Source organism: Chiloscyllium plagiosum, chromosome 14 (assembly GCF_004010195.1).
Source record: "Chiloscyllium plagiosum isolate BGI_BamShark_2017 chromosome 14, ASM401019v2, whole genome shotgun sequence".
NCBI lineage: Eukaryota > Metazoa > Chordata > Chondrichthyes > Orectolobiformes > Hemiscylliidae > Chiloscyllium > Chiloscyllium plagiosum.
In genome coordinates, this window is record NC_057723.1 from 78,056,465 (window position 1) to 78,078,845 (window position 22,381).

Here is a 22,381-nt window from a genome sequence, read left to right on the forward strand (position 1 = left end):
AGGTGGATTAGTATGAAGAGGTTGAGTTAGGGTTTGAATTTTGCCCCCACTGGACCGAGGGTTGTAGATGGCTGGTACCTAATAATAGCCTCAGCAGCTGGCATGCAGGTTCATCAACTGTGTTCCATTGCCTGTTTTTTGCAGAAATTAGATGTAGGGCTGGCAGATAATGCATCTGCAGGAGGTCAAACTGAGTGATTGAAGAACCTTTAGATGAGACCTTTCAATTTCAAAGTCCTTGTTGCTGAACTTAATTAGAAGGTGAGTCTACTCTCCAGCCATTAATTAGACACCAGAGATAACTGACTGTGTCCCCCCCCGACAGTGAGATCCCGAAGCCCACACGGAAATCCCGCCTCAGTTATAAGGAGAGGCTAGATAGGCTGGGACCTCCTTCACTAGAGTGTAGGAGGTTGAGGGGTGACCTTATATAGGTTTATAAAATCATGAGGAGCATAGATTAAGGTGAAGAGCCAAGGTCTTTTCCTTAAGGTAGTGGTGTCCAAAACTAGAGGGCTTAAGTTTAAGGTGAGAGGAGTAAGATTTAAAAGGGACAATGTTTTCACGCAGGGGGTGAATTGTATGTGGAATGGAGTACCGGGGAAGTAGCAGATGCAGGTACAGTTACAACATTTAAAAACATTTGGATAAGTACATGAATAGGAATGGTTTAGAAGGACATGGGCAAGTGAGACTAGATTAGTTTTGGAAACTTAGTCGGCATGGACAAGTTGGACCGAAGGGTGTGTTTCCATCCTGTTTGACTCTGAGGGTAGACGAGGTGATTGAAGAAGTTACTGAGGGAGGTTACTTGAACAAAAACAGAAAAGTAGACAATAGGTGCAGAAGTAGGCAATTGATCTGATCGTGGCTCATTACCCTGTTCCTGTTTGATCTCTTTAGCCCTAAAAACTATGTCTAACTCCTTCTTGAACATTTAATGTTTTGGCTCTAACTACTTTCTGTGTCAGAGAATTCCAAAGACTCACCACACTCTGAGGGTCATGGATAGGATAAATAGACAAGTCTTTTCCCTGGGGTGGGGGAGTCTAGAAATAGAGGGCATAGGTTTAGGGTGAGAGAGGAAAGATTTAAAAGGGATCTAAGGGGCAACATTTTCACATAGAGGATGGTACGTGTATGGAATGAGCTGCCATAGGAAGTGGTGGAGGCTGGTACAATTAGAACATTTAATAGGCATCTGGATGGATATATGAACAGGAAAGATTTAGAGGGATATGGGCCAAGTGCTGGCAAATGGGACTAAATTGGGTTGCGATATCTGGTCGGCATGGACGAGTTGGACCGAAGGGTCTGTTTCTGTGCTGTACGTCTCTATGACTCTGGAATGGCCAAGTACGGCCATGTTTTAGGAGTTGAGTGAAACGTTGAGTCTTTAGCAAGTTAAAGCACCTGTAATTGGTCAGATTATTTGAGCTGAAATTAATTAATATGTTGAAGCTCAATCAGAAATTATTAATATAGGGTTGTTGGACCAAAGGGTCTGTTTCCGTCCTATGACTCTAAAATTAGAAAACTTTGGTTGCCATGTTTTGAAACCCACCCAATTGTACTTTAGCCCCACATCAGGATGGAAGAATCTGGCCCCAGCGCAGGAGATTATTGCTAAAGGAAGATGGGAACCTTGGGGGTTGCTATCCAGCTATCAGAGAGATGGCAGACAATGTTCTCTGTAAGGTGCACACGTGCAGACCCACACAGTCACTCATGAGTTGTACTTTCAAGATGTTGTGCATAAAAATGAGCAGGAACAAAAAATTGTTTTGAAAGCTCTTTACTGGCTATCTAAGAAAGAAGTATTGAATGAAGATGTTGGGATTGGCAGTCGAATCAGTGACTGAGAGTGCGCTGGCACCATGTTAGTTGCACTGATTTCCAGTTAACAGAACTTTTTTTTTTACAGAGTAGTGGAAATAGGTAGTTACAGGTTATTTTTATCACCTTGGAAGAGTGTGTGGGTGGCTGAGAGAGGTATAATTTCCTGCATCTTTATAATTCTACAGTGACTGATGTTTTACAGCGTGTGCAATTTAGACATGACCCCTTGACAGTTGCTGTTCTTAGCCAGCAGCTTATGATAACCATCTGTCACTTCAGAATGGAAGGAGACAGATTTCTCCAGTTTTCAAGATAGTTTTGTTAGATATATCCATAATTCTTTAAAATTCCACTTCCTGATTTCACTTTTGATGTTGTGTATGTGGGTTAACTTCCTCCATGGATTTAAATAGGAACATTTATTATTGCATGGGCAGGAGGTGTCTCGTATTTGTACTTCAGATGTTTAAAAAAAGTTTTATTCACAAATAAGTGTGGGCACTAACCACATTTCCATTAGCTTCCAATTAAGATAGCTTTGAACTATGTCTCATAATGCATTCTGTGGCACTTCAAGTACTGCTGTGTTTTTACACACTGCATTATGAAGATCTGTGCTGAAAGAACACGTTGATTCCAGTACTAACAAAATGCCCAGAGATAGCTTCAGAAAATATTGAGACCAGAACCAGCTATCCACTCAGAAGCCACATTTCCATGATTACATCTAATTTTTTAAAAACTCTGAACACAGTCAGTTTCCAAAAGATGTGAGATCTGTTTTGTTTCTATGGATAATTTGACACTGGAATCTCAATATGAATATTTCTCTGAAACATTTTCTACACTCACATATTTTGGAGGGGGAAAGTATGTTTATGTGACTTATAGGACATTTAAAAAAATTAATTCAAGGGATGTGGGTGTTGCTGGCTGGGCCAGCACTTACAGCTTATCCCTAGTTGCCCCTTGAGAAGGTGGTGGTGAGCTGCCTTCTCGAACCACTGTAGTCCATGTGTTGTAGGTAGACCGACAAGGCCCTTAGGGAAGGAATTCCAGGATATTGACTCAATGACATTTACCAGGAGGGAGGGAGCACTGGGCACTAATCTTTTGCATTCAGGAAATCCAGAAGAACACATCTCGATTAAGTTATGTCAAATTTATCAACTGATGTAATTAATATGTTTTGTATTCATTTCTTATGTACAGCCAGCTGGTTGGCTGTGATTGATAGCCCTTTGGCACGAGGTGGTGAACTCAGAGAGAAAGGTTTGAAATAGCTAGGGGAGGAGAGGGGGTTCAGAGGGCTGTGATTTCAGGAACCAGAGGGGTGTGGAAGATCAGAGATCTACAACAGAGATGCAGAGCAGAAACCTGAAAGACCAGGTTAGGTGGGAATGTTGGATTGGAGATTGGATCAATACTGTGAGCATGAATGTAATGGTCAATGACAGGAGAAGCTACAGTTTGTTGGGTTGGTGATAGCTGCAGGGTAAGTATCCTGTTTATCCTGGCCTGCATACTCTGCTGTATAACACTAACATTTACCTCTTCAATCCAGTAGTGTTCAACTCTCAGGGTCTGTGAAATCCAGTTGGCCAGTGTTGAAGTTAACGTGGCATGCAACCTCTGTAAAAAAAAACTTAATTGAGTGGTCTTCTTCCTTCAGATGGTGTGCTTGCATGCCTTCGGGGCAGTATCAGTTGAAACCAGACTTTTTATGGATTTGAGGCTGGTTGAGTTGATGTCTGAGACTTATAGCATTTTAATATCCTATCTGACCCAGCCCATCCATTTTTGGTGTTAAAATTTGCCTCCAATTACCGTCATGCTGTCTCCTATATTTGAATTCTGTCAAGCATTGTAGCTGTACCTCTGTAACCGTTATATCAGTATTAATGACTCGATGGCCTGGAGGCAATGTAGCCAGACTTACTAAGGCTGGAATTTAGGAACGACAGGTGAAAAGGAGTATCATTACGGCCAAGTATTGTAATTCCGACAATTTTGCCATAGGCATCCTGGGATTTGCATGCCAGAACAACCAACCCTTACATTCCACAGGAGCAATAAATAGTAACTTCCACCTCACAACGCTTGTTTAACTTTGACATTATTGCTGCAAAAATTCTAAATGTTCAGTTTGATTCTTAAATCTTACAGTATCCCCCTGCGTTGTTGAGAGATGTAACTCAGACCTCCACTAACCCAATTAGGTTTTAATCTGTGGATGGCATTTCTTTATTATGGAGCTTTCAATTAATCTCTCAAGTCATCATTCTAATAACATCACTACTCCATTAACTGATGGAGCCTCACAATTAACCTCCAAGTGAGGGCATGGTGACACTCTTTTATATCCAACTAGTGTAAAAATAAACTGGACAGAAAACATGCACAAAGCCAGCAGACCAGAAGGGCTAGCTAGTCTCAAGGTGTGAGCAAATCTTGACTCATATATCCTCTTGATGATTAGCATATTGGGAACACAGTACAGGCCCTTCAACCCTCGGTGTTGTGCCGACCTTTTATCCTACTCTAAGATTGAACTAACCTACATACCCTTCATTTTACTATCATCCATGTGCCTAACCAAGAGTCGCTTAAATGTCCCTAATACATCTGACTCTACTACCACATTCCATGCACCCAACACTCTGTGTAAAGACATTCCTGATGAAGAGCTTATGCTCAAAACGTTGACTATCCTGCTCCTCTGCTGACTGATCGGCTGTGCTTTTCCAGTAGCACACTTTTTGACTCTGTGTAAAGAACCTACCTCTGATATGTCCCCAAACCTCCTTCCAATTACCTTAAAATTATGCCCCCTTGTGATAGCCATTTCTGCCCTTGGAAAAAGACTCTGGTTATCCACTCTGTCTATGCCTCTGATAATCTTGTACACTTCTATCAAGTCACCTCTTATACTTCTTTGCTCCAATGAGAAAAGCCCTAGCTCCCTCAACCTTTCTTCATAAATCATACCGTCCAGTCCGGGCAGCATCCTGGGTAAATCTCCTCTGCACCCTTTCTAAAGCTTCCACATCCTTCCTGTAATGAGGTGACCAGAACTGAACACAATATTCCAAGTGTAGTCTAACCAGGGCTTTATAGAGCTGCAGCATAACCTCGTGGCTCTTAAACTCTATTTCCCCGCTAATGAAAGCCAACACACCATACGCCTTGTTAACAATCCTATCAACTTGAGGGATCTCTGGACATGGACCCTAAGATCTCTTTGTTCCTCCACACTGCCAAGAATTCTGCCTTTAACCCTGTTATTCGACCTTCCAAAATTAATCACTTCACACTTTTCCAGGTTGAACTCCATCTGCCGTCAGCCCAGCTCTACATCCTGTAAATGTCCCGTTGCAACCTACAACAGCCCTCCACACTATCCACAACTCCACCAACCTCTATATTCATGTCATCAGCAACCTTACTAACCCACCCTTCTATTTCCTCATCCAAGTCATTTATAAAAATCACAAAGAGCCGTGGTCCCAGAACAGATCCCTGCGGAATACCACTGGTCACCGAGCTCCAGGCTGAATAGTTTCCATCTACTACCATCCTGTCTTCTATGGGCCAGCCAATTCTGTATCCAGATAGCCAGATTTCCCTGTATCCCACGCCTCCTTACTTACTGAATGAGCCTACCATGGGGAACCTTATCATATACATATACATCACATCTACTGCTCTACCTTCATCAATGGGTTTTGTCACATCCTCAAAGAATTCAATAAGGCTTGTGAGGCATGACTTGAGTAATTCCACCTGAACTGAGTCGACCAGTAATCATTTCAACACTTGGAATCGGTATTGAATCACGCTGTTGCAAGTGGATTTGCTGAAAGGAAGAGAGAGTCTGTAAAATTACAGGATCGGACTCTTGCGCTGCGCATTCAGAAGGTAGTGTTGTCAGTGTAACATTTTGTCCTTCCCACTTGGAGCAAACCCAATCCCTAAGTTTAAAAACAAACTGTACTCAGTTTGGAACCTTGCAGAACTAACTTAAAGTAGACACTAAAAGTCCGCTAAAGATGGCTACTAAGGGATAGGTACCTTTTACAACTCCTACATTGATTCAGAAATATCTCAATTGCCTGCAAAGTTCCTAATTTGGTGATAGTGAGTGGCGTGCTTCCCTTTGAATGGATATACCAAAAGAAAAAGCACTTATCCCAAAACTCAGTCTGGTCCTCATGTCTCCAAATTCAAAACTTAATAAAGAAGGCTATCCAGAAACCAGTTCATAACAAGTCGATTTAAATAACCCACTCGTTTCCCAATATGGTAGTAAAGGCATCAGACTTCCAAATCAGTCTGTGTGGTCAATACAGGTGATCACCCACTTGACCAAACTACTTTAAATACAAGAATCAGGGAGAAACCAAGTTGATCTGTGGACAACTGCAGAACTAGCTACAGACAGAACAGTAACAGCAAGACCTCTTAAAAACTGGAGGTTGCAATACCTCAAGTGTTTCACCCTACTCCTGTTCAATTCCACCAGTATTGAAAACCAACAACGCTGTAATAAGACAACAAGGAAGACACTTTGTGACCTGCTGAAAATCCATCTCTTTGAGGGGAATCCCATAATTATCCTGATATATTTTCTAATTAATCTATTCTGAGATGTTATTAAACACCAAAATTGATGGTATAGGGACAGTGAAGAAGGTTATCTGAGATTACAAAGAAATCTTGGTCAATTAGGTTGTTGGACTAGGGAGTGGCAGATGGAGTTTAATTTGGATAAATGCAATGTATTGCATTTTGGTAAAATAAACAAGCACAGGACTTATACAATAAATGGTAGAGCAGTGTTGTACAACAGAGAGTCTTAGGGTCTCAGGTACATAATTCTTTGAAATTTATGTCACAGATAGACAGGGTAGTTAAGAAGGCATTTAGCACACTTTCCTTCATTGCTCAGACCATTGAGTAGAGGAGTTAGGATGTTACTTGAGGTTGCACAGGATATTGGTGAGGCCTCTTCTGGTTGTCCTATAGGAAGGATATTATTAAACTGGAGAGGATTCAGAAAACATTTACCAGGATGTTGCCAGGAATGGATGGTTTGAGTTATAAAAATAGGCTGGGACATGTTTCACAGGAGGGTGAGGTTGAGGGGTGACCTTACTGAGATTTATAAGATCATGAGGGGCACAGATAAGGTGAATAGCAAATGACTTTTCCCTAGGGTAGGGGAGTTCAAAACTACAGGGCATATATTTAAGATGAGAGGAGAAAAATGTTTAAAAAGACATGGGAGACACCATCTTTTATATAGAGTAGTTTGTTTGTAGAGTGAGCTGTCGGAGGAAGTGATGGATCCAGGTTCTGTCAAAATGTTTAAAAGGCATTTAGATATGTACATGAATAGGAAAGGTTTGGAGGAACATTGACCAAATGCAGGCAGGTGGGAATAGTTTAGTTTGGGAACATGGTCGGTGTGCAATAGTTAGACCAAAAGGTCTGTTTCCATGCTTTGTGACTCTATGACCTTTTGGAGTAAGTGGGACTTGAACCCAGATCTCCTAGGTCGGAGGTAGATTACTACCACTGCACCACAAGAGCCCTTACAATTATTCTGAGACATTGTTTGACTGCTGAATCCACCTTGATTTCTTTCCTGAGTGAAAATGCCTTCTTCATCAGGCCATGTGTGTTTCCTAAAATGAGCCCAATACATGAATGGTGAAGTATTCATTTGTTTGTGACTTGTAAAAGTGCACTGTTCTCTTTGACTTTGAGGTGTGTGTGTATGTGTGTGTGTGTTGTGACATTAAACTTTTGGGATGAATGTGAGATTCAATAATGCTTTTGACGAAACTTAATCGTTCAAATTTGAGGTTCGGAAACACATCTTTTACTATAAAAAATCAATTGTGGATAATAAGGGACAGGAATTGTTTCAGTTCTCTCTCTTGTCTGTATCTATAAAATTACAGGTTTACTGGTGAGGCAGGTTATACAGGCGGGAAACATTCTAGTATAAACATAACTGTGAATGAAGAAAATCATTGAGTTGGACTATGATTTTCTGTACCTATCATCTGAGCTGAAATGCTCAACTTTTCTGAACAAGATGGATTTGTTTTTTACAACTGATATAGCCAGAGGTTTTGGAATCACAGTTCCATTTGTCTATTTGGCTATTGTTTTTGTATCTTCACAATCTCCCCTTAATTACAGCCCAGTCCATTGTGCAAACAGCCTTCCATCCATTGACTCCATCTACACTTCCCACAGCCTCGAGAAAGCAACCAATGTTATCAAAGACCCCTCCCCACCCTCTTTCATCATGCAGAAAATATAAAGGTTTGAATATATGTACAAACAGATTCAAGAACAGCTTCTTCCCCACTGTTATCAGACTTTTGAACAGACCTCTCAAATGTTCATTCTGATCTCTGCCTCTCTCTCCCTGCAGCGCTATTACTGTTCTGCTACCCTGTTGCGCTTTGTATGGTATGATCTGACTGTATAGCATGCAAAAGAGCACTTGTCACTGTATCTTGATCCTTGTGACAACAATAAATCAAATCAATTTGAAGCAATGGAAGGATTTGCCAACTAAAGAGTAAAAGGATCAACCAGTGAAAGAACATAGTCGCTGTAAAGATCTGTCACAGAAAGAAGTGCAACCAAAGACCAACTGTTCTGTAGAGCAATGAATATTCCAGATCTTTAGAAACTTTTTCCACTGGAGGGGTCTAATTGTAATTGAGGTGAAGTGGTGGCGAGTTACATTGAAGAGCTTGGACATATGCCTCAGGAAGGTATTGAACATCAAATGTTTATATTTCTTCTGATCACAAAGACTTATCAGAACACACATGTGTAGCTCTTAATACTCATTGTCCACCAATATAAGTACATTGACTAGTGACATATTCCACAACTAACTAACTTATCACCTATACTAGGTATTCAAAAAGAATGGATACCCAATGAACACAGTCCACCGATTTCTCAGCAACAAACTCAAACAAGCAGACAAAACACGTCCAAAAACCTAGCCACTGTCCGCTACATCAAAGACATCTCGAAAATGATTGCTAGCCTACTCAGACCCCTTGGCATCATGATAGCCGACAAACCCACCAACACACTAAAACAGCAGCTAATGAATTTGAAAGACCCTATACAGACAACAAGCAAAACTAATGTCATTTACAAAATACCGTGCAAGAACTATAACAAACACTACATTGAACAAACAGGCAGAAAACTAGCCACCAGGATACATGAACACCAACTAGCCACAAAACGACATGACCCTCTCTCACTAGTATCCAGATAAGGAAGGACACCACTTCGACTGGGACAACACATCCATCCTAGGACAAGCCAAACAGACATGCACGAGGATTCCTAGAAGCATGGCATTCCAACTGGAACTCTATCAACAAATACATCGACTTGGATCCCATTTACCACCCCCTGATAAAAAGAACAGGCAATGACAACACCAATCCAAAGAAACACAAATATATAAATAGAAAGCAAGAATCATGTACATTGTTTCGTCTGAGGCCCACTGAGGGTGTTACCTAGTAGGGTGATGAAACATCTGGAAACAAGCCTTCTAGCTCAGCGAGCAAACCTACATCCAGAACCTCAACCTGAGCTACAAATCTTAAAACTCACTGACAGTGTTGCATATTTTCAACACCCATTCCTGGATTAATACTAAAGTAGCAAAAGAAAAATTGCCAGAGAAACTTGGCAGGTCTGGCAGCATCTGCTCAGTTCTCCAACAATTTCTACTATTGCTTCAGTCCTCCAGCATCTGCAGTTCTTTGTTTTGTTTTGATGTGAAATATTGCTGAACTCATTGTTGAGTTTGGTAATGCGGATGAAGCTGGAAGAAGGAGAGGAGCTGATGGTATGTGCATGCTCTTCTCACTCCCCCGACAATATTTCAATATGGACGGCCTGTCTGGAGTATTTCATGCTCTAGTTTCCATTGTCCCACTCAAACACTAAAGCATGTTGTCCTCCTGTGACCCTGAAGCTATACTTGATGTTTCCTGGAGTCTGCATTGAGACAAAGTTGGCATTAAACTGCTTGTCCATATTTTATGTAAAAACAAGAATTTTAATCTTCCTGATCAATATTGAACAGTGGCATGTCTGGAGGTTGAGTGCTCACATTAAGACTGTTAGTATTTATTTACTGAGCAGCATTTAACCTATAGATTATTTTATTTTGTTGATTCCGTCTTTTTGGGATAATTCACTCACTCCCACCCACCCACTCCCTTCATAATTCCTGTGAAATGCAAGCTACAAACGGACGCCAGTGGTGTTCTCGAGAATTTTAATACAATCTGCAGTCATTTGATTTGCTTCTTGTAAAACTTTCTGAGATAATTAGCAATGGCTGTGGATACAATTCCAGATGGAAGTGGTATTTTGTCTCACTGAAACCAAACTACCGTCGCTCTATCAATAAAGTACACATGGAACCATTAAAACATACACTGGACCTTTTTGTTGAGTGCGCAATTACTTTTAATCCACTTCATTTACAATCTGTAATGCAATTAAATCTGAAAACAGCCTTTCATTCATTTTATTGCATGCCTTTGACCCTCCCACACAATGTAGCTGTGGTTGATTGATCTGAACAGACAACCATTTTGTAAACTCCTGTGTACATTTTGGGGAACTGCTTGCTGAAATATATATGCATAGGATAGTAACTGACAAGTTGATAATGAGCAGTAAGACAACAACTTCACATCTGATAATGTGCCAATTTCATAAAGCTTTGTTGCTTGTTAACAGAACATGTTCTTTTTTACATCGAAGATGCCCATGTAAAATGTCTGCAAAAGATTTATATAAATGTGGGATTGTTAGCTACCAAATGAATTAGTCTGTGCAAATAAAGGGTCCTGGGATTTAGAGTCATACAGTTGTCGAGCGCAGAAAGAGACCATTTGCTCCAACTCGGCTGCACCACTCAGATATCCTAAACTAACCTAGTTCCATTTGCTAGCATTTGGCTCTATCCCTCTAAACCCTTCCTATTCATCAACCCATCAGATGCCTTTTAAATGTTGTAATTGTACCAGCCGCCTTCACCACCTTTGACAGCTCATTCTTTTGGAATATTGTCTAAACATAGGTGTCTGAGAGAGATCAGGAGAGAAATCCACATAAATGTAAAAATCTGTGATACATCTAGGCAAGAAATCTGTGGCCATGGGTGGGGAGCCCCAAAGGGAAACAACTGTAAAGTGTACGGATCTGGGATGTGTCGAGGGGAGGGACCTGTGATAGCACAGAGATAAAGGATGCAGCCCAGGAAGGAAAATTGATGTCCAATTTGTAAGTACCTGTTTATTAAATACAGAATTTGAGAGTTACTGAAAGACACATTTTTGTCAAAGCTTTTCAAAATACATTCATCAAGACAATTCACAAGAAATATCAATTTAAGTGGAATATTAATATTTTATACTGTTTGAAAGAAGAGTGCTGATTAGTTGGTAAGTGGACACTGTCAAAATATTGACTGGAAAATGTACCAGTTCGCAATGTTTGACAGTTAATTGCCAGGCATTGTTCACATATTAAACCAGAAATAGATGACAGACATTTCTGAGGGCAGTGCCTTGACCATCCAGTGTTAGCCCACCAGCTTTAAAATTTAATGTAAGAAATTTAGAGTAACCTCTCACAGTCCCATAAGTGAAAGGGCCGTGTAGTAATGAACTGTCAAGATTAGTGTGGTGCTGGAAATGCACAGCAGGTCAGGCAGCATTCAAGGAACATGAAAATCAATGTTTCGGGCAGGAGCCCTTTATCAGGAGTGAACTGTACTGTTCACTTTCCTTAGCAAGGTTTAACTTTCAAACTAAGCATTTGAATTCTCACCTGAAAGACATAGCATTTCCTAAATATGTTTACTATATATTTAGTGTTATATTGAACTGATTCAATTATTTTAAAATATTAATGTTTTTTGCATGTCTCTTTTGGATTATCTGTTAAAATTTGGGATTAGTCAGAAATTAGTCAGTCTAGTATTCTCTTCGAAATTCTTCAGTGGCGACTGAACCAGAATTTAAACCCAAACGTTTCATGACTATTTAAAGAGAAAACCCAGCTGCAGTTTGCCAAAGTTGTTGGGTCAGTTGATGTTAGAACAGGTTCAGTGCATGAAGGAAGGAACAATATTCAACTCCCTGGCCAGAAAATATGGAGTAAATTTGTCAGCGTCAGTCTCTCAGTGATAAGGGAAGATTGTGCCAATGAGATCATTAAATACAAACCAGGTCATAGTTTTCCTTGGATCATTCAGAAAATTGTGAATAATGCAACTTTTTTTTACCTTTTGCTTTGAATACTTCAATACAATTTCAAAATCATTTAAAAGGTTGACAAGTGTAGACCGATTATGATAAACATCTTTTTGTTTTATTACCTAACACTTTCCTTTCTCTTTCCAAATGTTATTGTTTATACACTTGCCCTCACCACCATTACTATGTTACTGTTCCAACCATACGGCAGTCCTTCAATGCTCTTCCCAATGAACAATTTCTTACATGTGCATCTCGACATGAGAACATAATCTGAGCAGAAGAAGGCCATTTACAACTATACACACACGTGACGTGTCTCACACACTCACACACACACGCCTTTTCAGCAATCAGGAGAAGCTTTATTTTTTTTCAACTTCCATTTGAACAACAATTCTAATTTGAACTTTCCTTAACTGTTCAGTCAATGGTAATACAACTTTTGATGAATTGTGATCTGTTTCCCTTGATGTTAATCATTCTGTTCAAAACCATGTAAAAACTGTATGGCCACAGAAACACTTACTGATGTAAGTATCAAGACAGATCTATATTAGCATTAAACTAATCCTTGCTGTTCAAAAATATTATTATAACTTCTCACAGTGAACAATGTTGCATGCAAAGAATCAGACACTACATTGTGCCAGTTCTGAGGAAGGGTCTCTGGACCTGGAATGTTAACTCTGATATCTGTCCACAGTCGCTGCCAGACTTGCTGAAGTTTTCCTGCAATTTCTGTTTTTGTTTCTGATTTCCAGCATCTACTGTTCTTTTGGCTTTCATTTACCTTAGTACCTTTGGGTAGCAGGACATTTGCTTGCAAGAACTGCCAATTGAATTTCCATGATATCTATACTTCCTACAGTTAATGAGTTGAAAAGATTGTCTGCAGCATATTCGAGTTCCTGTTCTGTGCTTTGGAAGTATCACAGTTTTGTAAAACAAGCCCTTGCAGTTTTGCTTGAAATTGCATATCTGCTGACCTAGTTTCTACTCAAAGATGTTCATTTTTCCTCCAAAATGCCCTTCCAGAGACTATTAAACCCTCCTGGAGACAATACATTCCTTCCAATGTTCCTCCTCACTGACCAAAGTCAAGTGTGGACTGGAAATCTAGAATAGGAGTGTCTGACAGTGGAAAACATTTTAGCCAACGCACACACACCCACACACAGGCACACCAACACAGATATATTCACACACACTAATTAAAATTAACTAACTCCAGCACAGATCATTTTCTACTTGAAACCATTTCCCTGATAAATGAGATGTCTGTTTTTTTCTGAGAAACCTGATAAAAATAGGTGCCATACAGAGGGAATTATGTTCCAAAGGTTTCTCCAGACAGAAAAGAATTAATTCCTTGTAGGATAGGGGTATCATTCTTATTTCTTTATGGAAAAATAATTTTACATAACACTCAGTTAAATTTCCCCACTCTGCCCCAGTTCAGTTAGAGGCACCAACTGACTGGATGAACAAGTTGAATCAGTCTTTTGTATAGTCTAGTTACAGGTGCTCAGTGGTCCAAGCCAAACACATTTAGAACAGTAGTGCTAGAGGAGGAAAGATCATTTTTCTCAGCTTACTGTGAATCCCTAAAACTTATTGCAAGTGGAATTAAATTTCCATCAGTTTTTACACACAGGCAGTGAGAACAGGAGAGGTTCCTGCTCAGACATTTGAGGGAAAGAAAGTTGGAGCCTCTACTGTCACACTCCAAAGCTCCAGACCACCATGTGCATGTTGCACAGCAGCTTAGATCTCCTATGAGATACCACCTGGATGTCCTCTTTTGGGTCAAGCTGTGCTGCTAGTCTGATATGTTCTAAATGCAGCACTATGTATTAACTCACACCAGACCTGAAGGCTGGAGACGGAACTTCATGGGTGTGTGAGTGACGATTGGCGATTGTGAGGTATGTGCCAGCAAAGCCCATCTCAGTCAGTGCATGATCCTCTCACTCCCTCTGTACACGTTTCACAAGCAGCTCAGGGAGATTCTCGCTAGGCCATGGGGAGATGCCAGTTGATGGGGATCCATTGTGGTTAAATGCCTTGTGAATGCCACAATTCATCTCATTCATATTCAGACTGCCCTCTTCCCAAACTCGACAGACAAGCTGGATGTCAGGAAACTTGACAAAAAAACCAGACCTGGTGGATTAAACTTGCCACTTGCTACAAACAACCTCCATAGTGGACACCAGTCGGACAGGTAGACATTGGGAGCCTCCATCTGCCAACTCATTGTGATCATCCTGGCACTTTGCCTGTGCACAGGCAGCTAGTATTGAAAGGCTGAGGCAGGGACAGTTTGCACAAAGAGACAGGAACCCACTCTCAGACTGCACCTCAAGGCTGTTTGTTTGCACTGTTAGCATCTGTTCACTGAATACCTACCTGCACACACTCAGCATGCCAACTCTGCACTGCCTTCAGGGTTTTTCCAAGTAAATGCATGGGCAGGCTGCTTGTCATTTTGGTCAGAATGGAACTGACCTGAGGTAGAGGAGGTGGTGTTCCTACTACCCAGACAGCGACACAGTTCAGTGTCCGGGAGCCTCATCCCTTTAGATGGCTTACAGTTATGAGAACTACTCCATTAAAATCTGGAAAGAGTTCAATGGGATTTTCTCCAGTACCAGCAGTCAGGGCAATCGCCTACTGTCAGTCGGGAGCTGCAATGGAGTGGTCAGGAGTTACTAGTAATATTATTCCAAGGATGAAGTCATTGCCTGTAGAAACTCAGTGTCACAACTGAGATCAGAAACTGTGTGGATAGTTGCATGGCTGTGTATCTAGACCATGCTTCTCTGTGATGTTACACTTTGTATCTGAGGCAGAGGGGATCACCTATTTTGTACAGCTGACTCTGGGTGCTTCTGCACTTAACAATGTTGTTTCGTATGTGCACTGAGGATGTTGCCAGCATCATGTGTTCTTCAGTTAATTCAGAAAATGCATTGTGGTTCTTGGGAGGTGGGTAGAGACAATTTTGGTGCCAAATCAAAGCCAAAAACTGACTGTTTCTGACTCCTTTCATTGTTTAGAATGCATGTAGGAATAGTACTCTGATGAAGTCATGTGTGGTCAAATCCATAACTACAGTTTCTATTTAAACTAACCAGATTACAGGGTTTATTTAATGTCATAACATTTAATATTAATAAGATCTTCTCAAGATTTCATTGAATTCTTTGTGTTTCCACATGTGACTGTTTGTTCTCTTGATTAGTAACTAGTTGTCAAATTTATTAATTTATTTCTTACCATGATCATGTCCAATGTCTGAGGAGGCTCTATTAATAACAAATGGTTTTTTTTTGTACTTTAGATGGAAACTGACATTAAATAAACCTTGCACTATGATTAGTTTAAATGAACACTGCAGTTATGGGGAGATGTTTTTTGACCAAACATGACTTCATTAATCAGGAGGTTATTCCTGCAGACAGTCTAAACCAGGAAGAGAAGGAGACACAACTCCATTAATGAACTGTCGAGTGATAGGTGGAGCTGGCTGCTCCATTCTGGGTGAAATGAAAAGGTTCAGGCAGCCTCCCTGAGATTGACTCAATTTAAAACAAAGCCATTCTAACTTATGCAAACTTTTTTTATTAACTATATGATTTCTAGGGGATACAAGTTTGGCATCTGATTTTGTGCAGCATATTCTACTGCTGTGTCTAAATGGTCCAGCTAAGGATATTCACATGCTGTAATTGTGGTAATCGTCCTAAAGTGGGCTGTACCATCATTTTTCTTACATTGCTCCTACCAGAAGCAGATCAGGACAAATCTTTAACAGAATTTGAACTCAATTGTTGTCTTTAGTTGAATATTCAAGTTACATCGCTGCTCTTTTAGGAGACTACCAAGCTACCAGGGAGGCAGTAACATTAATGTAATGGGATAGAGCTGCAGCAGCTGAAATAGTCAGCAAAAGGAAATACTTGCAAATTTGTCAGTTGAATAAGAAAAAAGTTGTTAGGAATTGATTCTGGGATTGAATGCTGGTAAAGGATGGTGCTGGGGAAAAGGTTGCTTTTTTTCTGGTTGATATTTATATGAAGATCATTCAAAATTTTCTTATTAATATAGATTTTTTGTTTTGTGCAATAAACTTGTGTTTTATTAAAACAATATTGGCAGCCTCATGCAAATATATTCAATGACTGAACACCATGGAAACAACATTGCAAAAAAAGACTCCTGATCTATCAAGCCAGGTTATATTCTGAGATCTGATCGATCCAGTATTCCTGTTAGCTGGAATTAAACAATAGGGCCTAGATTTTTTGTATCCCTTGCTGAGCTACACTTGAAATGAAAATGTAATACAGCATGATCCTGCTGTTTAAATTTCTTAAAGGGATGCACAAATATTGGTGTGGACAGCTTAATAAACTGTGATTCTGAATTAGATTAGATTACATTACAGTGTGGAAACAGGCTCTTCGGCCCAACAAGTCCACACCGACCCGCCGAAGCGCAACCCACCCATACCCCTACATTTACCCCTTACCTAACACTACGGGCAATTTAGCATGGCCAATGACCTGACCTGCACATCTTTGGACTGTGGGAGGAAACCGGAGCACCCGGAGGAAACCCATGCAGACACGGGGAGAACGTGCAAACTCCACACAGCCAGTCGCCTGAGGCGGGAATTGAACCCGGGTCTCGGGTGCTGTGAGGTAGCAGTGCTAACCACTGTGCCACCGTGCCGCCCATAATGGGGAACATTGATACAAATACAAAATTAGCAAGCTCCCAACAAGGATAAAAGGACCTTCTATTGCCATTCGCAGAACAATGGACACATAAAATGACTTGCAAAAGTGTTTGGTACTGCATTGATTATGTATTTAAAACAAGCTCATTACCTTCAATCCTGTTCTGAATGAACTATTTAGTGAGGATCAATACAGACTGAAATGACAATACAATTATTGTATTGTATTTATTCCTGGACAGCTAGCACAATGGAAGCATCGCATTGTGGAAAGTTTTACATCAAAAATAAGTTAACGCAGGATGTAATATTGACAATTATTCTGAAGTTTTAATCTGACTATTTTTGAAGAGAAAGGTCAGAAAGAAATATGTAATCTTCCAGTAGATTAAATAAGATTTAATCTTTCATATCTATGCTAACTAAACCTAACATTAATTGTCCCCACAGTCTTATTTCCTTGTCATCCTTCCCATTTATTACATGCAGCTTACTCTGAGATGAGTGTTTTTTTTCCCAGTTCAAATTTGACAAAACCAAAAGCATTCAGCTTCCCTCCATCTTACTATTTGTTCTATGTCCTCACAAAGTCTCCTGTATATCTCTCCAATATTTCATCAATGTGTCAGCATATTCTTTTATTCTCCATTTTCTAATGTCTGGTTATTTTCACTTTTTGGAATTACTGTAGTCCTACACTTTGTCATTTAAATCTGTATTTACTCCCCACTAAATAGCTGGTTAGGAACTGGATTGAAAGGAAAGAATTTTATTTCACTTTCTGTGAAAATACACCGAGACTGCCAAATAAATGTACATTCTTATTTAGACTCTGTTGGGATTTATTACGCAAGGTCTGGAATCAATAGGCAAATAGCAATTTTTTTTCTTTATTTCCCTGCTCACTTATGTTTGGGGTTACTTACTGTGTTGTAGAAATGTGGAATTCCAAGTGTAATTATACAGTTTGGTCGTACGAATCTCCATGTCCTTTATCTTTGAAACCGATTTATGTGTTAATGCTGTGGCCAGTTGGAGAACTGAGGAAACTTGAATATGGTGAATCACTGAACATGCAAAGAATATACAGTATAGAGTAAATGTACCACAGGCATTAATTTATTTAGTTTCTGCCAAATTTTTAAAAATTCAAATGGCTGGATATGTTGTGGTGGCAAAGGGATTAACCGGTTTGAATTCCTTCTCTCCACAGGGCCCTGTACACTTACGAAGATAACACTGACAATCTGAAATTAGCCGATTCAGGAGGTATGTGACAAATACAGACTAGATTTGTGCCTCTAGTTAACATTAGGTCTTTCCAGCTGGATTTCATCCGGATTCACTATTGTTTGAAAGTAAGAAATGTAGGATGTTCTGCAGTAACCCAGTCCAATTTCTAACTAATAAGAAAATGCATGCTTCGTTAATGGACAGCAAGTTTCAAAACTCTGCACTGCACTGAGTTTGGGGATTTATCTACAATAGTCATGGTCAATTCAGTGATAGGCTTCAAATAACCTACAGCTTTAATTCAAAAATTACTCTATTTCTAATCAAGTGTATGTCTGTTTTCGCAACTTCTAATTTTATAACCTTTCCACATTCTCACATATCTACACCTGTTAAGCTGTGCAGTTTTGATCACTGACAGACTAAAGCAGGGAGTTCAATGTTTCACAATGCGATTAGCTGCTTGTAAGTCTTTTCTTGTTTTGGTCAAGTTGAGCAAGGCTGCACAGAAAGGGCTTCTGCTAAGTCTGTAAGTTAGCTCGCTGAGCTGGAAGATTTGTTTTCAGATATTTTGTCACCATGACTAGGTAACATCATCAGTGAGAGTCTCCAGTGAAGTGCTGATGATATGTCCCGCCTCTCTATTTATAGATCATGGTTTATTCAGGTGGGTGATGTCATTTCCGGTTCTTTTATTCAAGGGAAGGTAGATGGGATCTAAGTTGATGTGTTTATTGATGGAGTTATGTTTAGAGTGTCTGCTTCTTTTCAGCTTTTAAAACAGTGGAGATAGAGATGAGAGAAATCCTTCGATTAATAAATGGCATTATCAATATGTAATCCACGACTTCTCAGGGAATTTGGAGATAATAAGGTTATGTTCTGAAACAGTCCAATTGCCAAGATTGGCAGATAAATGTAAAGGGGGAACTTACTCAGTCTGATGTGACTGTATAAGGTTGGCTACACAATGCCCAGGTTCTTCCTTATCTTTAGATATTTCATACAATTTTCTATCCTAACCTTTGGTGGATTATATTAATGTACTTTTCTTCATTAACTGACTGCCTTTCTACAAAGGCCTACTAAAAAATGGAAGAAACTTTTAGCTATGGAATCCACTGCCTGTTACTAATTGAAACAGAAACCATGTTTGTATGTAAGATTAGATTGGATAGTTCATTAGGAAATGGGAATTAGAGATGGCAGACATATGGGAATGACACGATTGCTCACACAGAGAAGAGCACTCAACTGTGATTGATTGGGCTGAGCAACCTGTTTCTGTTTTACAATTTCTATGTAATTCTGTGGCACCAAGATTCAGAGATTGACACTGTGTTTAAAAAAAAAAGACTTTCCATGTTGAGTTAAAGTGGCCTGCATTCCAGTTCTGAACCTCATCATTTTGAATACTTCATGGTAATATTTCTCGTTATACTGGTTAAAAAGACACGCACGCACGCACACACACACACACACACACACACACACCTCGTTTATCAGCATGGAAGAGTCACACTAATATATTGGTAGAGATTAAAATCCTGAGGTGTGTAGCTACTATTCGGACTTATCCATTGTGTTTACCAGAGAATTGGAAGGAGAGGAATTTCAATGGTACTGGTATTAGTATTGGAAGAAGAGGTAAATAGGTAACAGCAAAAAAAAAGGAGATGCAGAAGGAAGATAAGACCAGCAGCTTAAGAAGAAAAATTGTGCAGATTTAAGGTGGTAAAATAACACACATAAAATAGGAGGAGGAAGGAAATTGCAAAGAACAAATACAAGGAGGTACACAATGTATTAGATCATTTTACAATTGAAGGCATAATTTTATTCTGTTTTAGAATTATTCCTGCTTTGTCGGTGATATGTTTTGGACCATTTCAGAACATTCAGATCAAGGTATAATCAAGAAATAGCTTGCTGTTAAAAGATAAATGGTACTTTTTTAACAAAAGAAGTAAAATCAAGTTAATGTTAGAAATTGCTCTATATAATAAAGTTATAATATATTCCCAAAACCTGGTGATTAGAAATGATGCGAGTTTCAATTATAAGGCAGCTCGACTACTTTAAACATAATGACATACATTGTCTTGGTCATCTCAAAGATGTTTTGACATTTTGCACCCATTAATATTTCATTGCTGATGTCATTGGCGTTTTTAAATAGTTGGAGCATTTTTAGTTGTCAATAACTCCATACCCAGTATACTTTCAAAACTTTTGCCTGTAACTGATATTTTTCATCTTGACATTGACTTGTTTGGAAGTGGGGTTGAGGTTGTACAAACATTATGAGCAGATTTTGGCAGTTTTAGACAGACAAGGACTAGCAAGTGCAAGCTGATGAATATTTACACTTTGTTCAGAGGCATCATTGTCCTCAATTTCACTAGAACCTTCTACACTGAAGTATTGGTCCTATGTGATCTGACTTCAGATTTCGTCATTGCTCCTGCAGTCTTGTTTTTAACGTATAGATATCCATTCCATATATTGCATATCCCACAAATTGGCTCAGTGCATTTACATCATGAACTGTTGACATTTTCATTTGATGACTCCTCCCTCCCCACCAAACCCTTCCAATGCCAAATCTCTCCTAACGACAATCTCTAGTTGTGCTCTTGGCTTGTTTTGAGGAACTGGATCTTCTCATTAAAAGGCAAATATATCGGCCAGTTGGGATGGCAGCTTCTCAGAACACCCAGTACCCAGGCTGGGGAACTTAAGATGACTTGAAAACAAAAGCATTGTGGACTGATCAAAGATGGACTGGTTCAGGAGACAGATCACCAGGACCCGAAGCATAAAACCCTGTAAATGGGAAGACAGCAAACTGAAATCTGAATGTTCTTCTCCTTTGCACATGGAGGACAGGTTAAAGTAACTGCTTGAGAAAATGAACCTTCCTTCTGTTCGCCACAACTGCAAATTCCCCTTCTTGGTTCAATATTGCCGTTTCTCACTGCCACTGGATTAAAGACCTGGAACACCCTCTATAATGGCACCGTGACAGTCCTACACCACATGGACCACAGTGGTTCCAGAAGGTAGCTTACTATCCTCTTCTCAAGGGCAATCAAGATGGGTTAATAAATGTTGGCCTCGTAGTGACACCCACATCCCTGAATGACTAAAATAAAATTATCTGTTGCTGCTGTAAAAATGAAAGTACTATTCAATACCTCATCCAGGAATGAATCTAATCGACAAAAAGAAGAACAAAGAACGTTTAGAACACTCTTCTGGCAATGGAAGAAATGTTAATTTCTTCATACGTTTGATAAGATAGAGTTTATTCTCCTGTACATAGTATTACTGTTGCTACATTCTCTTCAGCTTGAGGTTGCTCCTCTGCAGACAATAATATAATGAGAATTCCAGCAGCAAGTAGGATTTCACTTTTATCAACAAGAGAAGATATCCTTGAAGATTAAAGGAAAACGTATCTGCTTGGGCACTTCCATTGAAATTGGGATTTACAAGAAACTTCTCTGTAATGTTTTGGTATCTGCAGATTTGCTGGAGGATGTGGAAGATTCAAAGCTGTAATCAGGTATATTCTCAACAACAGCTGTCTTGATAATAGGAAGGACATCATGACCCAGATCGTCAAATTGGAAGATTGTCATTTCAGTAGCTTTGACTGGAGTCGGTCATCAGAACGTGGGGAAGTCACAATACACTTCTGACTACCCAAGAATTGCCCTGGAATTTTAACATTCTGATGGATGATCACACCAACATCTAAAACCCTCCAAAGTAGTCTTCAATACTAAATTAGAGTTGGAGTATTTGAATGGAACAGTTAACCAGGAAAGATTGCAGAGATTTAAAACCTGCTGTAACTCCTCGATAACTATACAAATGACTGTCCTTAATTCCCCATTGACCCAACCAACTCCCACACCCAACACCCCCTTCCCAGCCCAAACCAAACACAAGCACCAACTCCTCTCTGTGATTCAGACTGATCCATCTACTATTCTATCCACCTGCCAGGAGAAAGTGAGGTCTGCAGATGCTGGAGATCAAAGTTGAAACTTTATTGCTGGAACAGCACAGCAGGTCAGGCAGCATCCAGGGAACAGGAGATTCGACGTTTCGGGCACAGGCCCTTCTTCAGGAATTCCTGAAGAAGGGCCTGTGCCCGAAACGTCGAATCTCCTGTTCCCTGGATGCTGCCTGACCTGCTGTGCTGTTCCAGCAATAAAGT

General features: G+C 39.9%; 1 protein-coding gene across 4 annotated transcripts in view; it reads left to right on the forward strand.

The window, feature by feature from the left end:
- LOC122556823 (drebrin-like) overlaps nucleotides 1-22,381 on the forward strand; it is a 213,175-nt gene that overhangs the window by 112,705 nt on the left and 78,089 nt on the right. For all 4 annotated transcript variants that reach the window (XM_043704031.1, XM_043704034.1, XM_043704032.1 and 1 more), the window contains exon 2: nucleotides 18,134-18,189. In XM_043704031.1, coding sequence (XP_043559966.1) covers nucleotides 18,134-18,189 — 56 coding nt within the window. The remainder of the gene's footprint in view (nucleotides 1-18,133; nucleotides 18,190-22,381) is intronic.